General features: G+C 45.4%; 2 protein-coding genes across 6 annotated transcripts in view; one reads left to right on the top strand and one right to left on the bottom strand.

The window, feature by feature from the left end:
- The window catches only part of LOC104132855 (FLVCR heme transporter 1), a 36,267-nt gene extending 24,045 nt beyond the window's left edge, over positions 1-12,222 (bottom strand). Inside the window, exons 1-5 of one of the 5 annotated variants that reach the window (XM_035901588.1) lie at positions 12,194-12,222; positions 11,463-11,525; positions 9,774-9,829; positions 9,464-9,576; positions 8,191-8,271 (exon numbers count right to left, since the gene is read on the bottom strand). In XM_035901588.1, the coding sequence (XP_035757481.1) occupies positions 8,191-8,271; positions 9,464-9,526 (144 nt within the window). In that variant the 5' untranslated portion in view covers positions 9,527-9,576; positions 9,774-9,829; positions 11,463-11,525; positions 12,194-12,222. Of the gene's footprint in view, positions 1-8,190; positions 8,317-9,463; positions 9,577-9,773; positions 9,849-10,229; positions 10,319-11,462; positions 11,526-12,193 lie in introns of those variants that run through there. The other 4 variants (XM_035901591.1, XM_035901589.1, XM_035901590.1 and 1 more) reach the window with 4 other exon arrangements.
- Positions 11,962-12,377, top strand: part of NSL1 (NSL1 component of MIS12 kinetochore complex) — a 17,613-nt gene continuing 17,197 nt past the window's right edge. Inside the window, exons 1-2 of the mRNA XM_035901601.1 lie at positions 11,962-11,996; positions 12,202-12,334. Of these exons, the coding sequence (XP_035757494.1) occupies positions 11,962-11,996; positions 12,202-12,334 (168 nt within the window). The remainder of the gene's footprint in view (positions 11,997-12,201; positions 12,335-12,377) is intronic.

The raw sequence follows: 12,377 nt of genomic DNA, 5'->3' as shown, positions 1-12,377 counted from the left end.
ACGAGCGCTCTCGCTGACCCTCAACTCATCCTGCCACTGGCAGCAAGGGGGTCACCACTTACCCTCCTCGAGTTATGCCCCAGTGTTCACCCTCCCCTGACACAATCTGCATCCACTAAGACAGCAGGGATGAAGCAAGACCACTGCCATGTAGCTGGACCTCTCCAAAAAAAGGGCAACCTAAGGACTCCAAGGGGAAACTCTGATTATCCCAACACCACAACAGCCTCCACATGCTGGTCAAGAAACAACCTCTTTGGATAAATGATCCTCACACACACACATAGATTGTCAATGGATGTGCTGCTCTGACTGGGAGCACGGAAAGGATTATTTCAGAGAGTGCTGACATCTGCTCATGCTATATACCAAAATAGCCCACTGCTCATGCACTTGCCATTGCCTCAACTCAACACAGAGGTCCCATGTAGTACAGAGCTGAGTTTCCACCTTGACTTTTCCAGGCAGGAATAATGACCCCTAAAGAGAAGGGAAGTTATCTAGCGATGCTTTGATTGGAACTCCCCATGTAGTGCTCCATTTAACTTCTTCCCACAGGGCTCCATTTGTTCACTTCCTCTCCCTTTGTTGTGCATCCAGAAATGTTCTGAGCACAAAAATGCTCTCTCTGTATATTTATAGCAATAAGCCGGTGCCAATTAGGACTTCAAAGCTGCCCTCTCCAGGCAGTGCACTTCACAAAGACAGACCTTCCTGCTAGATAATCCCAGGTCCTCTCCATTTTGCGGGTTCACCAGCAGTCGTGCTGAACAGACCTAGGAGGTCCCAAGCAGCAGGTCCAATTCCATGCAGGAGACACAGCATCCAACATACACACATTCCCATGGAAATCAGTTAACATAGTCATGCTGTCTCCTAGTCCCCATCCACAACTCAGTTTTTGACAATGGTCAACAAAATTTGGCAGATGGACAGAGCTCTTGAAGGTACAAAGTTCCTACAAAGTTTGTGAGAGTTGGTGGCCATGTAGATGACACCAACCCTCTCTGTTCCCGCCTTGAGGTTACCAAGAAGAGGCACACACCCAGCTGCCAAGTCTGATGCCAGCAGCTATCCAAACACAACCTACCCAGCTCTGGACTAATCTCAGTACATACTATTTTTTGCCTAAATGGCAATCCAACAAGCACATGGATACAACATGGAAGAGAGCCGGGGAATTACAGGGAGGCCACAGGGACACAGAAGAAAGCCAAGGTACTGTGGTGGGCAGAGCCCAGAGGGTGCATGGAGGAGCGTGGTGGTACCACAGCAGGCATCAGGGAGACACACAGGGAGCTGGAAATGCAGTACCGGGAGTGCTGGGCTGTAATGGGAGCATCACAGGGCATGGATAGGAGACTGGGATTGCTGTGGTGAGGAGGTCATAAATCCCTGGGGGGGCGAAAAAAGCTTTATTGGTTGTGTTGCTTGCAAGATAACTTGTCTTCTATCAGCACAGGACACATGTACTTTATCTAAGCTGCAGCTGGGCACTGACAAGGAGCTAACTGTCTGCACTCTTTGGTGACAGAGCATACAGCCCTGGCAGAGCCAAAATAGCAGATGCAAAATCTGAATGTGCATATTAGAGAAGTTAAACCCAGTGTCCGCATCCTGTCGCAGAAATACAAAATACACGTGGGAAAGAGCCAGGCAGCTCACCTGGACCATGGTGCTGCCCTGCCCATCTGCTCCGCTCAAAGTCAGATGAACCCCAAAACACACAGTGACAGAGTCAGGATGCCTTTGGGGGGTGGGAGGAGGCAGGGACATGTCAGCTGTTATTCCCCAGCAGCAAGCATGGCTCAGGTGCAGTAAATGTCAGCAGCCACAGGGCCCCTGCAGCAGATGGAGAGGATACCCAACACAGTGCCCCGGGGCACAGCTCTGCTGCTGTTTAGCCCGACAGGCATTGTCAATAGGGACTAAGCAGCAGGAGGGGGGGAGTGGGGGGGTGGGTACAAACAGCTCTCCCACCTCTGCAGGCAGGCTTTAACAGCCAGCCCCAAATACAGTCCACATGCTGACCCAGCCTGCCTGCCAGGCGATACCTCTGGAGCACCACAGGTTTGATCACACTGCCATCGTTGTGACTTTTCCATTTCTCACCCCCTGCACTTCCAAAACAGGGGGATGTGGCCCTGTTTCCCCCCATGTTGGTGCTGCTTCATGGTCTTTTAGGCAGCTGTACTTGCTCCCGTGCCGGGAAGCTGAAGGTTTGCTCAGCCACGCCGCGGCGCCGGTGCTCTGCCATGGCAGGCCAGGCTCATCTCTGTGCAGCCACCAACCGTGGACACCACACAGCCACCTCGCCTGCCCTTGAAGGCAGTGTACATACACATATCACCTCGCCCAGGCGTTGTAGACAAAATCCATGTATTTTGATGTTGACTGTCACTTTGGTAGGGCATCAGATATGTCCCTAAGCGCTGTCGCAGCTTGCTCTTCAGACCACTGCCCTTTGCAAACAGGCCAGATCTTCCTGTTCTGTGCATGTGCCACTTCTCTACCCTTTTTTTCAGCTTTGCCTTAAGTTCCTTGATGCCACCTGCACACTTGCTACATGACAAGCACTCCACGCGCCAGCGGCTCTGTGCACCAAAGCCCTCTGCGGCAGCCAAGCCAAACGCCGGCACTGCTTGTTATGCTGTTTTCTAGGGCAGAGAGGGGCTACACCTTGCTCCTACAGACTCCTTGTCCCAGTGCCTCATTGTTTCTGCTTTTTTGGTGAACCACGCCACCATTTTAATCAGCAGACCCAGGCATCAGTAGTGGCACTGATCTCCTGTGTTTGCATTAAGCACCCCATGGGCAACATCTCTCTGAGCACAGCACTGAGCATTTGGGGAGGCGGGTATCAGTTCCTGCCCCAGGCACAGGTTCATCAGGGCCATGATCCTCACTATGTTTTCTGTTTTGTCATTCACAGCAGCTTAAAGAGGGGCACAAAAATTTGCCAGGCCCCCGAGGGTGTACTTTGCACTCACTGTAAGGTGGGGCTACCAGGCACTGCAGTGATTCACACTGACAGAAAAGCCCCAGCAGGGGAAACAAATGGATGGATAACCACCTGCTGAAGAGGAAAATGCTGAGACAAATAGGTGCTATGGCAATTCATATCCTTTCTTTGATCTAAGCTATATCTTTGTACTGCGTATAGAAAGCAAAGAGAAGAACAACAAACCTTTCTGCTAAGTCAGTGACTCTCTCCAATTCATTTTCCTGCTCTGTAATGGGAACAGAGGATCGAACCCCAGCCTGCATTAATGAAAAAACAAACAAAAGCAGGAGTTCATTAGTGATGAAAGTTGTATTTCCAGCCAATTATTTATTTGCTTTTGCCTCTAAAGAGCCTATCTATGCATTGCATAGGAGCCTGTTGGAAGCACCTCCAGTAAAAGTCTTTGGTCAATATGTTTAAACTCTTACCACAATAAACAGCAAGATTAAACAACATATTCACTTGGCCTCATCACCACCTCCTCGCTTGTTCCCGTGTTGAAATCTGGAAAAACTCATCACCCTCGCAGTTTGTCCCAGAGTTCAGCAAATTCAGGCCCTGTTAGTCCATGACTTAAAACAAATTTCAGAATAAAGGCCCCAGGAGGATGAGCCAACTGCAGCCCTCAAAAAACTATTTGAGTGAGCACAGATAGAGCCCTTAGACAGACTCTTAGCTGTCGGTCCTGAACTCAGAGGGGATTTCCAGGATCTGAGGCATTCAAGTGACTTACACTGAACTTTTTAGTTTTACTCCACTCTTGAAAGTTATTTGGCCTTTGGGCAAATCACTTCAGTCTTGTTCCACGTGAGTCCTGCAAACAGCTTGGCATGGATGGCGAAAGGGTGATGACACTAGCCAGCCGAGGAATTGCAATTTCAGCATCCTTCCAGCCCCTGCTACTGGTTCAAGGTGCTCATTGAACAAGACAGGTGCAAAGTACCTCTGTGAGATTTGGTAGCCATTGACAGCATACACTGGTCCACTATTTTGTCTCTATCAACAGACAAATCCACTTCAGAAGCTCTCTAGACCTACAAGCTCTGCATCTCAGCCGATGGAAAGTACCTTCACATTATTACAGTCACCCTGCATCCCCCTCATTATTTATGCCTGCATTAAGCTATGCAGTCACTGTAAGCCCTTGCATGTGTGGAAGTCCCTAGTGCACACAGTGTGCATTATTTTAAGCCTGGAAAGAACCGAGAGACATGGGGCTTTTTTTTCTGCCAGAAGCTGTACCAGCCAGCGCTGCATCAATAACGGAAGTACTGACTAACGAGCAAGGCACTCTGAAGGCACTAATTATGCCAAAGAAATCAACAAACCTTTCTTGATTTTTCTATCACATCATGTACAGCCTGCACGATAAAGAGACATAAGTAGTCATACAAAGTGCAATCAGATCTGCTGTTTGTAGTGTCCCAGGGAAAGGTGATGGCTAAAGGTATCAGATGGAGCTTGGGACCTACTGCTTTCCATACTGCTGCAGACCATCTGTGCCATTCCATCTCTGTGGGATAGAGGCCACCAGGGCTGTTAGCATCCCCCCAAAACTAACAGCATGACTGAAAAGAAAACTTGGGTCTCTACTAACTCTGCTTTCTCTCTGAATTCCCCTCAGGTTTCTCAAAAGCTAAACACGGCATCCAGCTAAATTTGCACTGTACATCCCTGGCCGCTCTGGTGCCCTATGCTATGTAGGAGGGGACATGGCTTGTGCAGGCAACCTGACAGGCTGCAGCACAGTTCAGCACACACACTGATATTGCTAAGACCAGGCTTTGTGGGGACAGAGGGTTCCATGGTGTGCAGCCACACGGCTTCCCTGCGAGCCATCCTGCCTCCCGACCAACTCCGGACCAGGCCCTAGCCCAGGTCTGCAGGCAGAAACGCAAGCTCTCTGTTAAATTCCCTTTCAAGGTAAAGACATAGGATGACTGTTGAGGGATCAACAATGTTTTCCAGCCCAGAAGCCACACTTCTTCCCCCTGCATATTAGCTACCGCCAGTCCCGAGTGAGCACCTTAAAAAGTTGGGTTTCCTGCACAAAGCAAAAACTTTATTTCCAGCACTTCCCACTGCCGCCCCCCCACCCCCCTGCACTGACTGCCCAGCTCACACAGCAAAACCAACAGCACCAGGGAAAGGGTGCTACTTCTGACCCTTGTTTGGTGCTAGGGATGCCAAGACAGAGTGGCAATGACACTGCATTTTCCTTTTGTGCAGAGCCAGGCCACCTACGCCATGACTTAGCTCAGGCGCCGCAGGTCTAAGGAGAGGACAGAGTTGGTCTGTTTCGCTGCAGGCACCCTGCCAGGCTCACCCTACTCACAGCTGCTGCAATGCCAGGTTTCTCTCCCCCTGGGGGAAGCAACCCTGTGCCTCCTTCCCCGGCCCCAACTACACTCCCACGCCACCACAAGCACCTCTGGGCCCTGCTACTGCAGGGACAGGGGCACAGGCTGTCCCAGAGCCCCCCGCAGCAGCGCCCTGCCCAGCTGGGAGCTGCAGGACCTGGGTGTGTCTACGGGTTTTTGCAGCACTGCAGCAGCAAAAGGGATTCAAGAGCTCAGCCCAGGTATCTGCGAGGCTAAGCCTGAACCAGAGCAATGTTACCCCCTTGCAGAGAGAAGCAGACCTAATACTTGCTATTCCCCTTTTTGCAAAACCAGTGTCCAAGGCTAAGAATCTCATTGAGAATAATAATAAGGCCAAAACTCTGAAAACATTTGGACACTGCCTCACTTTTTGCCAGGAGCATCTCTGTACATAATTGCATTCCCATGCAGTACTGGGAGCCTTCCTGTCACACAGGCAGCAGGAAGCACGTGTAAGGCTGCCTGGTAGCACCTGTTTAGCATCTCCAATGACAACACAATTATTAATCATTAACATCAACCACATTAATATCCTTAAGACTATTGCACACCTGTTCCCTAGCACCATCTGGAGGCAAACTGTCCTTCACCCAATTTTGTGGAAATGGTGCCTGTAGATCCAGGATAATAAATGGCTCTAAATACCCCGGGTCAAACATTCAGCAAAGATTCAGGTATTTGCTGCTCTGAATACACGTTGTAGTAGAGACAAACCATTCAATTTTGGTTGTTTGCTGCAGGCTGAAAACTGTTTAGGAACATACATTTAAACTTAATAATCTAAATCTAGGCAAAAAGCAGAACACAACTGTTCTGCTTAAGACAGAAAAAAAAAAAAAAAAAAAAAAAAAGACTCCTGACAATGTGGTTTTAAGAAATTGAGGAAGAAAATGTAGAGGAAACCAAGTTTAAGATGGGTATTGCTTACATTACAAGCTTTCGCTCCCTCCCCCAGTCTGAGAGCTGATACCCTCTCCACCTGCATCCTCCTCAAATCAGGAGAAAAAACCCTAAGCCCTTGCCTTGCAGTCCTACACCCCAGAAGGCAGACAACAGATGATTTCAGAACCAGGCATTACAAATAATTTTGCAGAGGGGTAAGATGCTCTAACCAGGAAGATGGGAAGAAGTCTAATCTGAAAAATCACATAGGCACCTGAGACATAGAGGACACGCTCCCAAATCTTAAAAGCCAAATGCTCTCACCATCGGCTGGTATGATGCATGATTTTGTACCTGAGGTGGTCATGGACTAAGTCAATACTTGCATGTTTTCTTCACTGAGCGAGTAGAACTCCCCCTAGGGAGACAAAGCCTCCACTTCCCTAATGGCCCTCAGAACAACTGAGTGTCATATATAACTCACCTCATTCATTGCTGGTTAATAGTCAGCAAAATTTTGATCAGTATTTCAACAGGCTCACATCCACACAGGTGCTGTGAAGGAGCACAAGATTCAGTTCTTAGGACACTGGCTAACGTAGCAGAATCCACAGCAGAGGTACCTCCAAGACCTCACAAAATTGGGCTTGTCACCCTTTCACATCCTGTATCTCCCGATACTGAGCAGTCAGAAGAGTAACTCCTTGAAATAGGACCAAACCCAGGCTTTTTCCTTTGAATAGGATTCAAAAAATAAAATATTGAAAAAATCAAAGCAAATCCTTCTCAAAACAGCCAATATCTGAGCAACTGTTAAGTTACTGTATACAAGGGGAAAGGAGAGAAGGAGCAGAAGGGCTAGAATTCTTTCTTTTCAGCTGTATTTTGAAGGACATCAGAGGTGTTGCTTCTGTACCACTCACAGAGCCCAGTGAACACAACGTACAGAGGCTGTCCGGCCAGCCAGGGTTTTTTAATGGCTCAGGAAGGGATGTGCAGCCTGCAAGTCCTAACAGGAGCTTTTGTATCATGAGTGGCCCCACAACCATGTGACTTTCAGTCAGTAGAAATTAAGGAATGAGAGGGACATTAAGCACTGCATGTTAGCCATCTCCCAGACTGGGAGCAGCTGAGCAATGAGTCTGAAAAAGTAAACTGACAATTTTATGGTACTCTTCTTTACAAAGTATTCATTCAGAGACATGAGAGATGCAAACAACCTGTCTTTATCGCATCCAAGAGATGACAGTGGTGCACACCAAAGGTCTTCAAGAAATTCCCCGTATTCATCCTATGCATCTATGTAACACTGGTCACTTCTTGAACTTTCCAACAGCAAAACTCCACTTTAAGACAAGATGCACATTGGTTTTATTAATTACACCACAAATAATAGTTTCTGCAACATCATATATTTCAGTTTCTGAATCTATACCCGAAGAAAGTTCCGAAGTTTGGGGAATACTTTCAGTGCATTCTGTGTAGTCACTTCTATAACTTCTTCAACTGGAATTCCTTTAATTTTGGCAATATATTCAGCAGCAATGTAAATATTTTTTGGTTCATTTCTCACCTGAAAACAAACAAACAAACAAACCGACCACTTTACAGATCCTTACATGTGACAGGTGTTTCAGATTCAGTAGTTCCTGACACAACTTCAGTCACATTGCGGCAGGTGTGCCACAGAAATGACATGTATCTATTCTTCTTGGATTATTTTCCCCTTTGCCCATTCCTGGAATTTCTTCTCCTTTCCCAGCCTCAGGAACATTGACTAGTTAATTTCAAAGTTTTCACTTGGCAACCTCTTTCCTCCCTTGTACCCATGCTTACATTACTTCACTCTTCTGTGCCAGTAACTGACGTCCATAAGGTGGGGCCTTGGTATAGACACGGAAGTCCCACCCCTCCATCATTTACCTGTTTTTCAGGCCCCAGAGCAGGAGAGTCAGTTTCCAAGCACATACTTCCCAGAGGTAATAGTTTCACAAATTTCTGCTTCTTGAAGAAAATAAGACAGCTATTAAACGCTTTATGCACTTAGACCTGTGGGAAAAAGTGTATGAAGGGAGGATATCCTCTGCATTTAAAAGCAATGTCAAAAGACTTTGGTTCCACTGCCTGCATTTTATCAACAACTTCAGAATAGCAGCAAAAATACCAGGAGCTGCTCAAGAACTCCTTTCAAAATCAGGATTATCCCGTTTTCTAAATATCTGAAGTACTATTATCTAAACACTGAATCCATTGTTACTTATTAAATCATGCAGTTATATTGCACAAAATACCCTATATTTAGAGTTGCCAATGAAATTTTAATTTGCTATTTTTCTGTATATATTTGTGTACCTTTTCCCCATCTCTGTTTTCACCCCTCAACCCCAGCTTGCTTTCCTTTCTCCAAGTTCCTAACCTCATCCCCATCTACATCCATCCCTCACACCCCCTCCACCTGAGTCATGCCTTTTCCTTTCTCACATTTCTTGAGCTTATCACAGAAAGTCATGATGGCGCAGGGTGGAAACAGACTGCTACCCCAAAATAAGAAGTTAGCATAGCTTGCAGCAGCCCAGAGTAGACATTAAAAGAGCAGTCTCACCAAATCAAGGGCTGAACCTGACCAATGTCATCTTTAAGCAATTTAGGTGCTTCTTTGCTGGGTGCACCTTGTAATAATCACAATTTTTTAAAGGTCTGTAACTTAGCCAATTGTGAGCAGATTTCATTTTGAACAGAAAGTGCCATAGCACTGAGATAGAAACTAGTCCTTTTCCACGTGTTTCCCTGCTCTAAAACAGTACAGTGACAGAAGCCTCCAAAGAAGAGTTCACCAGAAACCACATTAAAATGAGAAAAAAATGCCCTGTTTTCTTAATCCTTGTTTCTCAGGAATAGCTGAACTGTTTTAGCCAAAGTTTCCCCCCAAAAGTGGGGGCAAAAGCCCCAGGTAGAAATTTAGCCAAAGTAAAAATGTGTAACACTATAAGCAACTGAAACGTCTACTGAGAAGTGTCAGGTGACAGCAATCGTACACGAGTACTGCTAGTCCCACTTAAAACTGTACAGACTGAAAAAAAAAAGCATATTCTTAAGCTGCACAGTGAAAACAGTCATGTTTGATATCATGATAAGCTGTCAGCTACTACCTGCCATCCCCAAGCACTGAGAAGGGGCAAACCCCTTTAAATGTTACCTGTTCACTCCTTATAATGGATGGAGGAATGGAGAAGTAGTATCCAGCTTTCACCCCTTCCATCGCTACAGATGGCTTCCCATCAAATGCATGGAGCAACACCTTTGTAGCACCTCAGAGAGAAGAAGCAAACCAAATCATTAGCAGTGTCTACAGTAGGCCTGCTTCCAATGGGACCTCGGTCCCATAAAGCATGAATACAGAATCTCTGCACTAGTCCTCATGTACGCAAACTGACGTGAGGACATGGCACAAATGAAGAAATTCAGTTGACAAAAGCCATGATGGAGAAAATGCATTAAAAACATACCTTGTTCCTTCAAAAGATTAATGGTTGGTCTTCCAGCTGAGCGGGAATGAACATTTCTGCACAGCAAGGAGAGGCCTGACATTAGGAAATTCAGCAAAATAGGTTTTTTTTGTAAACACAAACGAACTAACAGCAGGTTGGGAAGAAAATAATTAAACTGTATTACACTTTATATCAGGAAAAAAATCTAGAGACATATATATGAATCATTTTAGCTACAGTGAAGATCTAGCAACAACATAGCAAGGACAGGACACAGAAGACCACTGTATTAAAATGCAAACACAGGGAAAATTCTGTAATTAAATCTCAAACTGGAGACTGACAGGACACTAATGCCAGTTTAATCCATGTAAGAAATGTTCTGTGGGCTCTTAGTAACTATAAATCCTGGGAAATATTTCCACATGTTACTGAGAATTGGCAAATTCTTCTACTAGTATAAACAAAACCTACAAAGGCAAATCCAGTCTTCTTGCTAACTCAATCTGCTTGATCAAAACCTGTCTTTGTCCTTCCTTCTGTTCATCCGTGCTAGCAAATCTGGGAGTGAAATCTAGTCCAACCTACAGCACAAGAAGAGAAGTGAAAAAATTTTACAGACTGAATGCTTGACTAAACCACAATACCACATATAAAGGCAAAAAATGTTTCAAAACTGCAAGGCATTTCGATATATATACACTAGGACTGCAATTAAAATGAGCTCAACTGTAGCTTAACTCAGAATGGAATCCATTCTCAACCATAAGCTTTTCAACTATGAAAGCATTTGTGGGCAGAGAGTTACTAATAAGTGTGTTTAACATTTTAATCTGTAACTGTTTTTTCTGGGGTTTTATATTCTATTGAATATTATTTCAGATTAAATCTCAAATCTGGACCTCCAATACACGTAAAAACTTCTGACTTGAACCCCTACCTTTAGTCCTATCCCTAGCAAAAATTACCCATTAATTCTGCTTTTTTTTTTTTTTTATTTAAACACTTTCAGGCAAAATGTAAAGTTTGTCAAGGCAGCCCCATTCAGAGTTACACCAACCAAAGTCCTTTATATATAGTACAGCATGGCAAGTTTAGCTACAAAGCTATGCCAATAATTGCTTTTTCTGCAGCCAGTGCAGAACCAGCCATAAATCCTCCCTGGTACCAACACCCAAAAGAGGGAGACCCTACCCTAAAGCTTTCAAGCCTCAATTAGTTTATAAACAAATGTAAGAGAAGACAACACACGGATACAGACAGATGAGAAAGGACAAGAAAAAAAGGACTGTACAAGTCAGTGAGGTATACTGAAATCATAGCTTAGCCTAGCTTCATCAGGGAGGAAGGCAGGAAAGATCTGAATGAGGACAACAATGTCACTCGACACTTCACTGTGCCAGAGAATAGGTCAAAAGACATTCTGGTATAAGACGATAAAGCATAATTATGCAATTCTTCCTACTAAATCCACCGGCATAAATGCCATCTATTTCCTAACAATGATAATGAAGGAAAAGAGGGAATCAGACAAATCCATGAAGGAAAGCACGTTAAGAGCATTACAAGTCAGACTTAGCTCTTGTTCAGACTGACAGCAATACTTATTGCATACACAAAACGCAGTATTCACTAAGTTTTTGAAATTCTGGTAACAGATGCTGCCCAAGCCATAGACATTTAAACAAGTTACGGAATTCTACTTACTTCTCCGATCCCCACCAATTTGTCTTTGTAGAGTTCTATAAGCGGCAATGCAGCATCCAGATCCTGCAAGAACAAATTAAAGATGCAACCCTCACTGCCCTTACAAGATGGAAAATGAACTCAGCATTATGATTAAATTGGAGTTTCCTTTGTTGTTCTTAAATTCTGTACCTTAACACTTACTATTACTGCGAGTTTTGCAGTCAAAACAGGTTCTAGAAACCTGCAGGATTTCCCTTTCTTACTTCATGACCCTTCATTTCAAGTTATCTTTCAACAGGAGCAGAAGAGGTAATTGAAACTAGGCCTATAAAAAGCCTGGTAATATTAAATGGCTGCAGACAGCTCTCCACGTTTTTCAGGCTAAGGGCACAAATGGTCGCCTTCCACTTCCCATGCTAACAAAGCGACATCTGCCAACACACAGGGGTGCTGTTCACTGTAAGCAAAGCACTCACTTGGGATTTTAAAACCCGTTTCACCGCAGTAATACGGCCAGATGACTCCAGTGGACAATTCTGCTTTAGGACTAACGTGGACAAATGGATGTGCTAAGAGACCCTGGGATTTGGTCCACTGGGTCTTCCGTATTACAGAAGCACAGAAAAAAATAAAAAAATCACTGGGCAGATCTGAAGTTAAATCATGCAGACCAGAGCATCCCATCGTCTGCTCTGAGTAGTCCCAGCAGCATCTTACAGCTGCGCTAACCTAACTTGCCTGTGTTTTACCTTCAAAGTAACACTGCGCTGCTCCTCTGGCGAAACCTCTTGAACCGGGTGAACTCCCAGGCACGGCAAAACGAACCCTGGGAATCTAAACACGGGGCAGGCATCAGCAGCGGGAGAGACCGCAGAGACAGCGGGTTTAAGGTCAGAAAGAGCGGCCGGCCTGACCGAGGAGGCGGGCAGCCGC

The sequence above is a fragment of the Egretta garzetta genome, unplaced genomic scaffold, assembly GCF_000687185.1.
Source record: "Egretta garzetta isolate BGI_Z169 unplaced genomic scaffold, ASM68718v1 scaffold319, whole genome shotgun sequence".
In the NCBI taxonomy this organism is placed as follows: Eukaryota; Metazoa; Chordata; class Aves; order Pelecaniformes; family Ardeidae; genus Egretta; species Egretta garzetta.
This window is presented reverse-complemented; position numbering and strand designations above follow the sequence as displayed.